The 15,175-nt window shown below is 39.9% G+C and overlaps 1 protein-coding gene across 2 annotated transcripts; it reads left to right on the top strand.

Moving 5' to 3' along the window:
• Positions 1 to 2,206: 2,206 nt before the first annotated feature.
• Positions 2,207 to 14,004, top strand: LOC109908168 (proteolipid protein 2-like). 2 transcript variants are annotated; one of them, XM_020506702.2, is made up of 5 exons: positions 2,207 to 2,882; positions 10,032 to 10,187; positions 10,510 to 10,608; positions 10,775 to 10,871; positions 12,003 to 14,000. In XM_020506702.2, exons 1-5 carry the CDS (start codon positions 2,787 to 2,789, stop codon positions 12,014 to 12,016), a joined length of 462 nt encoding a protein of 153 aa, XP_020362291.1. In that variant the 5' UTR covers positions 2,207 to 2,786; the 3' UTR covers positions 12,017 to 14,000. The 2 variants fall into 2 exon arrangements, with proteins under 2 accessions (XP_020362291.1, XP_031650303.1); XM_031794443.1 differs by having other exon boundaries at positions 2,577 to 2,882; positions 10,775 to 10,889; positions 12,003 to 14,004.
• Positions 14,005 to 15,175: the final 1,171 nt, after the last annotated feature.

The following is a 15,175-nucleotide window of genomic DNA, read 5'->3' on the forward strand; positions in this document are numbered from 1 at the left end:
GACCAGAGGCCCCGCCCAAGTGAACAGACTTTGGTTGTAAACTATGAAAGACGCCCTTCTGTCACCACTATATAAACCCGTTGACGAAAATGTAACTTCCTGTTCCAAGGACGTGAGGACTTGCGGTCCCCACGTTGAAAGGATAAAGACCACCTACAGAACTAAGCCAACCTCAGCGTGAGCTCTGGTTGAACGACAGGAAACTAACGAAATTAGCATCGGATCTAATCGACCTACACGTCAAAAGGATGAATTTCCACTATACAGCCAGAATATAGCATGAGCACATAGCATGGCAACTTGGTATGAACTTTGAACTCTTATTCACTAAAGAAGTGATACCTCCTATCCGTTACGTTAGTGCAGCAACTGTAGACGTGGGCTAGGAGAGGACGGACAGAGTAACTGTTCTATCACACGACGACGGTACTACCAAGTACCCGTTCTACCACCAGATATTCTTCAAAGGACAACCCGGCCTTCCATCTACGACCAACCGATCGAAGCGCAGATCAGAGTAAATATTTATTGCATTTTCCTTTTCCAAATGGGCGGTTATTTAGAATGCATAAGATTATGTATTTACGATAGAGTAGCTGCCTACTGCCTGATAGAGACACAAAATATTTTTGTTCCTCAGTCTTCCCGCTCTTTCATTCAAAACCCAAGCCCCTTTCTTTATGTAACCAGCCGTCATATCTGCTCTGTCCGCTAGGGACGTTTTCCTTTATGACATCATTTGTAATCAATGTATGATCCATTATGTGTAGATTTAATTCTGAGTGATTATTTAGGTATTTAGTAAATAAATAATTAAACAAAATGTTGTATTGCTGATTCAACTTGTTAGCCAGGGTTCGTGAAGATAACCAAGAATTTACAACTTTCAGATGTGATTAAATAAAGTGACGATTAAATATTGACTGCTATTGAGGTAGATGACCATGACTTAGTTGGCCAAACTAAGAGTTTATTCGAAAGATAACAGCTCTATTAACATTATTTTGTGGTGCCCCGACTTTCTAGTTAATTACATCTACCTGATTAGCTTAATAATGTAATATTAATTACAGAGAAATTATTTTATAGAATAGCATGTCATATCACTTAATCCGGCATAGTCAAAGACACGACAGCTACATGGGCTGCGTTTAGACAGGCAACCCAATTGTGATATTTTTTAATTGGTATTTTGACCAATCACAGCAGTTCGTTTCACATCAGAACTTTTTCAGCGCTAATCTGATTGGTCAAAAGATCAATTCGTGAAATAAAGATCAGAATTGGGCTGCGTGTCTAAACACAGCCATGGAGTGACACATCAACTTCTATTATTGGCACATGTAGTCCTGCTGCTGTGCCACATGATGGTATGATATCTCTGTTTTCCAGAATGCTACTATTGTAATGTATTTTCATTATCAGGGTTTGTAAAATATTCAAAGCATTTTAATATGATTCAGAAAATCTTCAAATCCTTTAAAGTGGCTGTGATTGATACATTTATATATTTTTTTGCTTTTCATTTAAAAGTATGGTTAAAACACTAATTTTGATCTCATGGATGCCTTTACCCCATCTTTGAATTTGAGTGGTTACATTTCTCCAGCACAATTTTTTTTAACCCTTTTTCTCCCCAATTGGTAGTTACAGTCTTGTCCCATCGCTGCAATTCCAGTACGGACTCGGGAGAGGCAAAGGTCGAGAGCCATGCGTCTTCTGAAACACGACCCCACCAAGCCGCACTGCTTCTTGACACACTCCTCACTTAAACCGGAAGCCAGCCGCACCAATGTGTCGGAGGAAACGCCGCACAGCTGTCATCCAAAGTCAGCGTGCATGAGCCCAGCCCACCACAAGGAGTCGCTAGAGCGTGATGGGACAAGAACATCCCGGCCGGCTAAACCCTCCCTTAACCCGGACGACGCTTCAACATTTTAAGAAAAACATTCTGTTCCATCAGCACTATTAATTGATAGGGCGTATACCTGCACGACACTACTTTGATCAGTATCAGTATGGATTAAGTGAGTATGGGCAATGCCTATTGAAAAATAATCTAATGAACAATACATGAACAACACAATTATATTCTGCATAGAGCAAAGTAAACGAAACAGCACATTTTACAAAAAGGTAACGTGTCATGCATAGCCGTGGGCAACTGTTCCCGAATCTGTTTGCTCTAAAAACAACTGTTCACACCCACTGGGTGAGAAAGCTGCGCACTACGAAGTGGTTCCCGTATGTGCCTAACAGCACCAACCCACCAGTAGGCAGTTCTAGTTACGTTGTCAAGAACATAGTCGACGGTGTTGCCAAAGCAAAGAGAGGCTTGTCACACAGCAACTGCATAGGACATGTCTAATGCTTTCCATTAGTTTCTGCCCACTGAACTTGAGAAAACATATTGCTGATGGCTATAATGTTAATGAACGTTAAATAACTTCCAGAAATTAATCACAGCAACAGTTATAATCACAGCAACAGTTGGAGCAAACTGTCTTCCACCACCACCACCTAAATCTCTAGAGAAAAGTTAAAGCCAACGCCCCGTTTGCCCGTCTTTACTCCCTCCTTCCAATTTTGTTCTCTAGTCCAGGAAGTTGCCATTACTCACCCATTCGAAGGAGTCGCAAGTTGGAGAGAAGAAAAAACCCGAAGTTAGGAGGCAACGGCAGTCCGCTTTTTCCTTACTGAATGTAACTTGTGTCTTCGTTGAGTCCTGCCACATTGCAATATTCAGCCGTTATACTTAACTGGTAAATTATACATTTAATTTCGTTATGGCTGATACTGAGGCCAGTGTCGCTGCGGGCTGCCTGGAGAAACTGAAGGGCTACGTGAAGACCCGAAAAGGAACTATTCTTGCTGCAGAAATAGTACGTTTGTTTCGATTTACTCTTAAAGCCTTATACACAAGGAGTAGACTACTGCTGCAACCTAAACGTACTGCTATTTAGGAGTTTCCAAACTATGAATGAAAGCTCTGTTGTAGAAATATTATATAATTCCCTAGAATATATCCTTGTTATGATGACATACTACTTTAGGTTTGCATTCATAACCTTAGCATAGGCCTCTATTAAGCAATAAGTAAACCTACTACTTTACAAAAATGTAACTGAATAGGCTATGTGGGTGTAGTTCATTTACCTACAGCTGTTTTTGCAATACAGATCTGTGAGTATTTCCATGATGGTATTCCAATGATTTGATCATGGCATGATAATGAATGGGGCCATTTTAAAATCGTGGACACAGTTATCTGGACTTAAAGGAACTGGACCTAGAATGATAACCATGTGCTCTGGAGGTAGGGGCCAGGCCAAGGGCTGGGTTTGTAGGCCAAGGGTTAAGAGCTTCCACCTGTCACATCTAATGTGGTGGTGTTGTGGTGAATCTCCCCTCATTTGGCACTCAACATTCAAATGCTGACAGTTTAGATTGAAAATCAGAGTGTACATAGGGTCACATACTACAGGATATCCATGAGAGTTATGATTACGTGTGACAATTAGTCATGGAAGGATGACAGAAATCTCCCTAAGATTGATAAGGTGTGCCGAATAAATTTGACACATTTACTACCTAGCTTGTAAATGTGTAAAGCTCCTTCTCTTTGATGTTGTGCTCATTAATGCTCCGTTATGTAGCAAGGTTATATAGTAAACTGAAATTAAAATGCAAACTAATCTTCTTTTTTTTAAACTGAAATAAAATCATTAATAAAACAATCTAAAAAACTAAAACCATACTGAAATGATTATCTTTGACCCCAAAACAAACAGAAATAAAATAACCATCAAATTATGTTCAGATAAAAGATCTAAACTGTAATGGGATTTTCAATGGGAGTTTCAAGCTTTAGGGGGTGGGGGGTTTCATGCTACTGAATGTGGCTGTTAAAAATGTGGTCAGGAGATGACATTGTTTCAAATAGGCCTAATTTATGCATCACTATCACAAGCTAACAGGGGGAAAAATGGAGCTAACTTGATTCTTACATGTACTACTACATTTAAAAAGCATTGGATTAGTATATGGGCTAGAGAGCTTTTCCTTCCACCATATTGTTTTGCACCTGTCTCAACAATATACATTTTAAATCCAAGTCACATTGAGGTTGACTTTATAAATTAAGGCTGAGGCTGCGGCTCCGAGGTAACTGCCCCGCCCCCCTGGATCAATTTTACCCGGAGTTGGAGATCCGAATCACATTCTGCGCATGTTTTTCTTTACCTCTACTTTACCAATACATTTTTTGTGGTCACCCTCCCTTCACATTTCTCACTGTCAATTAATAAAAATAATAATTCTTCAAATTTTACTGGTGAAATGTCCATGCAGCATCTGCATACCAACCATTTAATTTCAATCAATTTCATGGGGATATTCCAGACCTGAATCCTTAATTTAACTATTCGGAATTAATGTAGGAGGAGCCAAATAAAGGAGTGGCAGCTGCAGCAGCAAACCAGGCTTTTGAAAACGCCTATGAAATTTTACGTTTGGACCAACTTCGAAATTTGACTTTGAATAAATGTGGATAATCATCAGAATCTTAAGTAAAATTGTGATCCTATGCTTTCTGTCCCTAATACTGAAACTTTTTTTTTTTTAACTAGCAAATCAGGTCTAAAAAGAACTTAAACTGAATTTCAAATAAAAAATAGACAAATTAATAAGAATTAAAAAAAATATGAAAACCTTGTTATGTAGACTAACAAGCTGACCAAACTGGACACGCACGTGCACCATTGCGCACACATTGATTTTGTTCACCCACACCAGAAGCGATCAGGACACACAGGTTGAAATATCAAAACATACACTGAACCAATTATATTAATTTGGGGACAGGTCAAAAAGCATTAAACATTTATGCCAATTTAGCTAGTTAGCTTGCTGTTGCTTGTTTATTTGTGCTGGTATATAAACATTGGGTTGTTATTTTACCTGAAATGCACAAGGTCGTCTACTTTGACAATTAATCCACAGATAAAACTGTAAACCGAATTTGTTTCTCGTCATCTTTCCTCCTTCCTTCACGTTTCTTTTTCTTCTTTGGACTTTTATATGGCTTTTCTTCTTTGTACTTTAATGGCAGTTCGCAACCAACTTTACAGCATTACTACAACTGACCGGAATGGACCTAAGTTCATCTTTCAATCCCCCACGTGGGTATATGCTTCTAAAAACCCGATGGAAGAGGACGGACTTGGAGCACGTTGAGCGTCACAAATAGAACCAATTTCTATTTTAGCGACCTGGCCATGCATGAGCTCGCTGACACGCGCAATAATTGAATAACATGTATGTGTACATTTATTTTGCATTGCTCGCGCACGCGACTTGTCCGGTCTGTTTTAGCATGTAACTGTGGCCAAATTCAAGTAAAGGTTTATTTAATCATCTTTCAGCAAACTGTAGCCTATGTCCAGTCATATATGGACATTTAAAATCCAGCCCACACAAGAGCCCATCAAATGTAGAACAAACACAACTGTTGAGCACAACCAGAGAGAGACAAAGTGGGTACATGGTTTGATGGAAAGAGGAATGGACTGCAGATGACATCCAAAATTATGCACAGGCCAATGAAGCTATGTTTTTTTTTTCAACATTATGCTAAACCCATCTGGATTGAGTTAACCAGGATGTATGTAAAGACACTCCAGGAATAGACATGAATAACTTCAAGCAGGCCAAGTGTTTTTGTACACAGTAGACCCCTTTTAATGTGCTCTACATCCATGAGATGTATTGTAGGGTAGTAAGTGTCCTTTGGGGGCTTTGTTACCCATGCCTAAGTGCATTGAAGAGGGCCATCCCACTACTCTGGTGGAGTTGTTGCATGCATACTGATTGCCTATCTTGTTGCTCAGTGTTGTCATTGCCCTAAGAAGTCAGCACTGGTGAATCTCTCCTTTTGTAAAGATAAGCATTATTGGGTATGATAGGTGTTCTGTTCTAAAGGGGGTGGTAACTCACAGACTGAGCTTTCTCATAAAATGGAACAGAATATAATTCTAGCGAGTTCTAGAATTTTAAGAGTTTCTTTCCAAAACCCTATATCCACCATTTTTTCACATTTGTGTTTTTTCATCAGAAATGATTGCTTATGGGTACATTCATGTGTGTGTAAAATATTACTGTTCTCAGATTTTTAATTCAAGGATTTTAGATATTAAAATGGGTTTTGTTGCAAAAACTATATCCATTGTTTAGCTGGAATTGAATATTTGTATCCTGACTGTTATGTGTTTGTCTCACCTAGCGATCTTAAAATGAATGGACTAACTGTATGTCACTATTTTACATACAGATTTCATATTACTGTATTAATTAATTTAAAAAAAGTTACATTTGTGACATCAATATGAAACTATCATTTGTACAGTTCTTTATTAAAAAATGTTATTTGCTATTTGACTGTGTAAAACCTAGCAGTGCTACTTATTTCTCTGAGTGAGGCGGATATATAGCGCTTTGCAGCAAAACATGATTAGTCTCTCTGAAATGAAACCATCAAGTGATAGATTTAAACCAAATACATTTCTGTCTTTGAACAACCCCATTCCATGATTAGGTGGGGGGAAAACACATCAGTCTCTTTCATAAGTTATTTAAACAATCAAAGATAATTGACCTTTTCTGAAAATATAAATATTATATATACAAAAGTTTGAACACCCCTTCAAACACTGTACAATCATAGGATGCCACCTTTCCAACAAGTCAGTTCATAAATTCCCTGCTAGAGCTGTCCCGGTCAACTGAAAGTGCTGTTATTGTCAAGTGCACACGTCTAGTGCTGAAGCACATAGCGTGTACAAATCTTCTGTCCTCGTTTGCAACACTCACTACCGAGTTCCAAACTGCCTCTGGAAGCAACGTCAGCACAAGAACTGTTCGTTGGGAGCTTCATGAAATGTGTTTCCATGGCCGAGCAGCCGCACACAAGCCTAAGATCACCATGCTCAATGCCAAGCATCAGCTGGAGTGGTGTAAAGCTCAATGCCATTGGACTCTAGAACAGTAGAAACGCGTTGTCTGGAGTGATGAATCACGCTTCACAATCTGGTAGTCAGACGGACGATTCTGGGTTTGACAGATGAACACTTTTGGGATGAATTGGGATGCCGACTGCGTGTCAGGCCTACTCGCCCAACATCAGTACCCGACCTCACTACTGCTCTTGTGGCTGAATACGTCCCCACAGCAATGTTCCAACATCTAGTGGAAAGCCTTCCCAGAAGAGTGGAGGCTGTAATGGCAGCAAAGGGGGACCAACTCCATATTAATGCCCGTGATTTGGGTATGAGATATTAGACGAGCAGGTGTCCACATACTTTCCGTCATGTAGTGTATGTGTAGAGTTTATTTTAGCAGGGGGGTTCCTAGACTCAGATCCCAGAGGTCAGTGTTTCACCACACATTAAGAGTCAGTGCTTTGCAGAGGTAATGGAAATTCCAGAGATGTGTGAGGTTGCTGCAGCCTGGGATAAAGAATGCAGTAATCGCTTATTGCAACTCTATATGACTTGGCTTGGCATTCAAGGACAGTTTCACACCTTGCTGGAGACACAGGTCAGGTGGATGACCCCCCCTTGTGGAGCATCACAACAGCCCGGGAGAAAGTATGAAAGTCACAGGACGAGAGATGGTAGGTGTCTCAGACAGTTTACATACTGTAGTTCATACAGAGCAAAGAATACTCCAGCAGTAAGAGGAGGATCATGTGATGTGAGATACACAGGAAGACAACTCTTGCCATCATTAATCAGTCGGGAAATACTCATTTCCTCACCCACTGTTTCATAGTAACCCCATGTACTGTAAAGGATTGACACTGACACTATGGTACATGGCTTCTGAACTTAAATGGGCCTATGGAAGCCATATTCCAAAAGGGTGATTCCATGCCAGCATAGCCCCCCAAAATATTTTTGGTATCTCAGATTGTTCTGCCAATTCTCACATAGAAACTAAATTGGGACGAAGAATGTTTGATATGCTTTTTACCTTTTGTAGCGCAAACAATTAATTGGTTCATTGGGTTTGAACATGCTTCTGTGAAAGCTAGCTAATGTCAAAGTGAAACATAGTCAGTGTGACTCTCCCTGGATGATGAGCAATCGTTTCATGTAAGCTGAGTGATGTAGGCATTGCAGCAGCTTGTTCTGTTCCTATTACTGTGCTTAGAAATTGTATTTTGCCTCTCATCCCGATACTATTCAGAGAAGCTAGTTCCATTGAAACATCAGTTGAGCTTTTCCTGGCATTTCTTTGTGTGTGAGATTGTGTGTTTATAGTTACATCTCTCTGTGTTTTTGGTTGGCACTCTGCTCCGGTTTTTAGATTGTTAATATATTGACTGTAATCATTGACAAAATATTGGTCATTTTCCATAGTCAGTGAATGGAGGACTGAACAGATTCCATCTGGGTCTTCAGTCTGGTCAGAAATGGAGCAGTTTTTCCTGTGGTGTAACAGTGAGATGTCAACATCGCCCTTTTTTTGTTGTGAAGGGCTTTTGGATAGTGGGTGTTTCTCCATGTGACGGCCTCTTCATTAGCTGGTTACCCTTAGAGCAGCTGGCTGAGGCCAGAATAGAATAGAGCCTCATTGTGTAGGCCCCTCGCCCCGGCCACCCCACAAGTGCACAGAGGCAGCTCGTGCCAGTCTCTGGAACACACGAAGCACTGATGTGGGGGGGTGGGGGGCAGCTTATTGCATCATCTGTAGGCTACTACCACACTTTTGACTGGGTTTGCCCTAACTTAGCTTACTGCTCTGTGGCAGTAATCCAGTTCATATATAGCCAATATAATTATTTTATCCCTCAAATCAAAGAAAAAAGGGTAGCTTTGCAACTGCAAGCAAAGTTGACAATCTCCAATATCTTCCCTGAACATCTAAGTCAGTAACATCTTTGTCATCCTCACAAAGGCTTTGTGATGTCAAGTTGCACCATGAAATGTGACCATTCTTTCAAAACCTGCCTGTGGTTGTATTTAAATATATCTACCCACCCAGAATCATAGCTCAACAGCAGCAACAATAGAGAGATTCAGTAAGGGCTGGTGTTGCTGCTACACTGTGGGCTGTCCAAGTTTATGTACTCTCCACACTGACCCTATTTCACTGGAATGGACTGAAGGGAATGCCAGCAGATTTTTTTTTTCTGATGGAAAAATGCATTCCTGACTTGGTACAGACCCCTCTGTAAATACAATTAAAGCAACATGTTAAAGAAAGACATGTAAATGTTTAGGATAAAAAAAGATCAATCCCAGCACTGGGAAACTTACTCAGTGTGATATCGGCTTCTAAACTGATTGGCTATGTTAGCTACAATTTTTTTTGTTGCATGTGTTTTGTGACAGCCTCGGTTGTTTGTGTACTTCGTTGCATCACCACAGGGTCTTTAACCCCGTATAGACTGTGTTTATTATGTCCTGTTTGATGTTGGAGATGCTAGTGTTTGTGTGTGACATGGCAGTGATGGTGTCTGTCCATTTGACATTGCTGCCCCCTGGTCTCACTCAGCCTGGGTCTAGGAGTAGAAGACTATCGTGGATAAAATATGGTCTTAAGTCAACTGTCCTACCATCTTCATGTGGTGGAAATGACTCTGAGATGACTGTTCCTATCACTGCTGATCTGCTGTCTGGGATGAGTTTTAATCACGTCATTCAACCTGAACTGCTAATTCAAAGGAAAAGGAGGAATCTGGAGCCAAGTTGTTAGTTTGTTGTAAACTACAGCGAGACGTTCCCCAAGGATTCTGGGATACGTAGCAGTAATTTCCTAAAAAGGAAATGATATGAATAACATCCCAAATTCAAGCAATTCGGCTACAGATTAATTGAGCATAAAAGCCATTTTTGCCCTACAGATTTGGCATTTTCTAAGTACCTTTATATACATATTACACTGAATATTTTCATGCAGGCTTTTTCTCTCTCTCCTCTTTCTATCACTCTACCTTTCCCCCAAATTAATTGTCTGTCATTTTCTTTCAGCTCATCAGTTTTATTATCCTAATCTGCTATGCTGCATCATTGTATGGAGGTTATTCTGCAGTGGCCATCTGTGAGATGGTGTTCGCCATCATCTTCTTTGTCGTCTTCATGATGGAAATGGACAAGTCCATCCAGGTGGTCAACTGGGTCTGGAGTGTGAGTACAGTATATGTTTACACAGACACACACCTAGACACACACACACAAACAAACATGCACGCACGCACACACACACACACACACACGTAGACACGCATACCTAGAGACACACACACACACCTAGACACACATACCTAGAGAGACACACACACACCTAGACACACATACCTAGAGAGACACACACACACAGAGAAAGAGAAGCACACAGAAGCACATACACACATTATAGATGCATTCATAAAAACAGACAGTAACACAAGGACTTTCCAAGTGCCATTAGAAGTACAATCATTCACTAATGCTGGTCTCTTCCTCTCAGGATCTTATCCGTGCTGCTATTGGTGCAGCCCTGTACCTTATCACCTCTCTGATCTGTGTGATTGGTGGATCCGGGGACGGCGCCCGTATTGCAGGAGGGGTGAGTCAAATGTCTAGCCACCCTGAGATTTTTTTATAGAAACAAACTATAGCATCTCAAATTGCCTACTTCTTCAGCTCTCCAATACTTCAGACCAATTAATCACTGAAAAGTAGAACTTGGTGCTTAGAATATGTTTATATTAACAGTTATTCCATTCCCTTAGGTGTTCGGCCTGCTGGCTGGGATCCTGTTTGCCTATGATGCCTACACCATCTTTCTGGTCATCAAGAGCACCAGGCAGCACACAGCAGCGCCCACTGGTGGGTGATTTAGATAAGGTTGCAGCTTTGCTATGAACTGGGTCGTTCCACCAATTCGGTGCCTTGGTAATTTTAACATTCTGTCATAAAGAGCACATGTTCAACTTCATAAAAAACATTTTCTCATCGCAAAAGGTTAAATAAATAAAAATGACTATAGTAAGTGCCAAATAAAGTAACAGGGGAGATAGTAACAAGGTTCTCGATTTCATCTTAAATCAGCCATAAATCCCCTTTTGACAGGGGAAATGGAAGCTTGTTGTGTGAAACAGAGATGAGCAATGCAAGCTTCACAAAAATAATTGTCCTGTCTATATGGGTAACAGTGTGGAAGTGTTTTTATTTATTTGACCTTTTATTTAACAAGGCAAGTCCATTATAAACTAATTCTTATTTTCAATGACAGCCTAGGAACAGTGGGTTAACTGCCTTGTTCAGGGGCAGAACGACAGATTTGTACCTTGTCAGCTCAGGGATTTGAACTTGCAACCTTTCGGTTACTAGCCCAACGCTCTAACCACTAGGCCACCCTGTTTTGTGCTTGACCTGCTCGGTTTTCCAGCACAAAACACCAGAAAATGGACAAAAAGATTAGAGTTAAGTTCACGTAACAGGGTTGACCTTAATATGAGGGACAGATGTAAATGAATCACTAATCACATTAAATAAATAAATAATCATCTTCAGAAATGACTTTGTCAAAGCAACAAAATAACTAGGGCTTTACAATGATGCTGGAAACTTGGAGAAATGTTGGGGTTAAGTGGATTAAAATCTTCCTAGAAGTCACAGAGGGTGCACAGAGGGTGCACAGAGGGTGCACAGAGGGTGCACAGAGGGTGCACAGAGGGTGCACAGAGGGCGCCAATCTGAACCACATTGCTGAATTTTGGCACTTTAGCACGTCTTTATTCATATCGAAAATCTGATTTATTGAATTCTCCATGTGGTCTATATTAAAGGGCACTTAATTGAATCTAACGGGCATTTAAAATGCAATATTGGTGCACAATTTTTACTTAAAATATGAAAGGGACTCAAGTCACTCATTTCGTGGAACGACCCAACTACAGTTTTGACAGACATTTTCTCACTTAATTTGATTTGTTCTATTCTCTGCTTTGTTTACAGACGACAGAGTTTAAGCACTCAAAGCTATACCCCCCCCCCCCCCCCCCACAAAAAAAAAAGAAAAAGGAAGTTTGTGCAGGAGGAGTCGAAAATGAAGAGAGAAAGAAGTGCAGCAGATTGGAAGGAATTTGATGCTCAAATGAAGAGATTAATAGCAGCAATGAACCAATGTTAGGGTCAGAAGAGAGAAACATCTGCAGTACATCTATAGCTGACCCAGAGGAGAATGTTACTGCATTGAGATCTGCATGTTCAAAATAATTGTCAATTCCATGAGGGATTCCCTTGACAAAGGGTTATTCCAGTCTCGGTGTACAATTCTACCATCTACCAAAAAGGGAAAGATGTAAATATTATGCAGCATAATGAGGTGAAAAGCTTTGGTCAGTTTTCATACCTTTGTTTTCTGATCTAATTAATTAATGTGTCAAAAGATGTCTGTTTGTATTACATCCACTACTAAAGGTTTGGTTTATTAGTAATGAGATTGTAGCATTACATCCATAGAGGTGCTCAGATTAATAAAACATAAAAACGTAACATCAGCTGTTTACCTTTGCAGTTTTAGTACAAATTGCTTCAAACGGCATTCTATTTTTCTGCGTCATCAACATTTCACCTCAGCGGCAAAGCCCTCTCAATATTCGCGCTGTAATATATTATAATTGTGCTGGTCAAATTTAGCCGCCACATAGTCAATGTTCTCCCTGTGACCAGTGATATTGCTACCTACACTGAGTGTACAAAACATTAGCAAAACCTTCATACTATTGAGTTGCACCCCCATTTGCCCTCAGAACAGCCTCAATTTTTCAGAGCATGGACTCTACCAGATGTCGAAAGCATTCCACAGGGATGCTGGCCCCATGTTGACTCCAATGTTTCCCACAGTTGTGTCAAGTTGGCTGGATGTCTTTGGGTGGTGGACCGTTCTTGATACACACGGGAAACTGTTGAACATGAAAAACCCAGCAGCGTTGCAGTTCTTGACACACTCAAACCGGTGGGCCTGGCATCTACTACCATACTCTGTTCAAAGGCACTTAGATATACTGTCTTGCCCATTCACCCTCTGAATGGCTCACACACAATCCATGTCTCAATTGTCTCGAGGCTTAAAAATCCTTATTTAAACTGTCTCATCCCCTTCATCTACACTGATTGAAGTGGATTTAACAAGTGACATCAATAAGGGATCATAGCTTTCACCTGGATTCACCTGGTCAGTCTCATGGAAAGAAGAGAAGTTCGTAATGTTTTGTACACTCAGTGCATAGTGCTATTTGTACAGTAATGCATACTATCAATAGAGCTCTACATCTCTCTCACAGTGCCTTTAATACGCCATTTGTTGTAGCCTACCTGGAAACATTTGTAGTGCCTTCATTTTATGGGTTGGTATTTTGCCTCTCTTCTCAACTAGCACTGTTACTGACCACCATTCATTCTGCCCCCATAGTAAGGTTAGATGTTCCTTTGCCACCAAAGAACTTCTCGTTAGTAGGTTACTCTTGCCATAGGAAACACACATGTTTTCATCATCCTGGTTTTCACAAATCTAACTCAGGTTGTGTGTTTCTTACCTGTATTTGTGTGTTTTTTTTAACCAATGGTAAAAAAATATATTTTAATGCCATTTTGTGTTGTACAAGAGAAATGTTACCTCAGTGAGTGCACCGTTGTTAAGGGATATAGACAGTGTATGCGGATATAGTAAACTCTTAGAAAATAGTTTATTTAGAATTAGCAGTTAAAATAATCTTCTCTGCTAATTAATGTGTGGTTGACATTTCAGGATCCATATGTTATCATTTTAATATGCTTTAGTAAATGCTACCTTGCCTCCGAAATACAAAATTAATGTTTCAAGGTATAATTTGGCTTCAATGTTTTATTTCTAACAGGATTTTTTTATTTCTTGTTTCATCCTTTTTGTGTGTTTGAAACACTGAGGCATTCACAATGCTTTGCACAATAAAAGCCATTTGTTTCTCTAAATAATTATGAACCTTTCTAATAACTGCTATTACAAATTGTATAATCACATTGTTGTTATATACATAGTACTTACTAGCCTGACGACTCACACTAAATTATTCTGCTTCTCTGTCGTTTGCTACATACCTCCGTTGGTGTGGAGTAGCGTTTGGCCAGAGCAATGATTCTTGTTAGCCAGGCTAACAGCTGTGTATACTGGTTTGTGGCATGTACAAGGACCTGAGGGCTGTCTCTCAAGCTACCACAAGATGGAAGCAGCTGCCCTTTCAACATGACCAGGGTTCATTCTGTACTTTATTTTCTTCACAAATGGGCCCAATAATCGCAATAAAATGGAATGCTGCAAAATACTATCAACAATTACTAATCATTTAGATTTTGACTTGACCTAAGTAACATATTTAGTATGATTTTCAGGAAACTAGATAAAAACATGCCCTTTTTCACTGTCTTTGGTTGATCCTCCTCAGTAAACCCCATAAGCCTTTGTAGGCCTTTTGTTAGACCATAAACAAATATATACAGTGCCTTGCGAAACTATTCGGCCCCCTTGAACTTTGCGACCTTTTGCCACATTTCAGGCTTCAAACATAAAGATATACAACTGTATCATGAAGTGGAATGACATTTATTGGATATTTAAAACTTTTTTAACAAATCAAAAACTGAAAAATTGGGCGTGCAAAATTATTCAGCCCCCTTACTTTGTAGCGCCACCTTTTGCTGCGATTACAGCTGTAAGTCGCTTGGGGTATGTCTCTATCAGTTTTTCACATCGAGAGACTGAAATTTTTTTCTCCTTTTACTTTTCCCAAATTCTCCAACAACCCTTCAGCTGATCCAACAAGTCCCCACACCGTGCTAGGAGTTATACTGGCTTAAACCTCTTTGACCATTTGCATGCTGGCCAATATAATCGTTTTTTTTGTGCAAATTATCAGCTATTTCTTCCTTAAAACAAAAATGTTTGCTCATTGGCGTCAAAAAATGTCATTCATGTTGGACCATTATTTGGAAAAAACACTTCAACAGAGATTTTAAATTACATTAGAATAAAGCCCACCATTAATACCTAGTCTCATCATAGTGAGAAAATATGCTAGAAATATGTGTCACAAGCTGGCAAAGTCTTAATCTGGGAAAATTCATGTTGGAATGGGGCCCCTACAGGAACT

The sequence above is a fragment of the Oncorhynchus kisutch genome, linkage group LG17, assembly GCF_002021735.2.
Source record: "Oncorhynchus kisutch isolate 150728-3 linkage group LG17, Okis_V2, whole genome shotgun sequence".
NCBI classification, from domain to species: domain Eukaryota; kingdom Metazoa; phylum Chordata; class Actinopteri; order Salmoniformes; family Salmonidae; genus Oncorhynchus; species Oncorhynchus kisutch.

Bases quoted from the DNA above. Each gene is read 5' to 3' on its own strand.
- LOC109908168 (XM_020506702.2), top strand. From the start codon at position 2,787: ATGGCTGATACTGAGGCCAGTGTCGCTGCGGGCTGCCTGGAGAAACTG. The intron at 2,883-10,031 runs GTACGTTTGTTT...ATTTTCTTTCAG, and splicing joins CTATTCTTGCTGCAGAAATA to CTCATCAGTTTTATTATCCT. The intron at 10,188-10,509 runs GTGAGTACAGTA...TCTTCCTCTCAG, and splicing joins TGGTCAACTGGGTCTGGAGT to GATCTTATCCGTGCTGCTAT.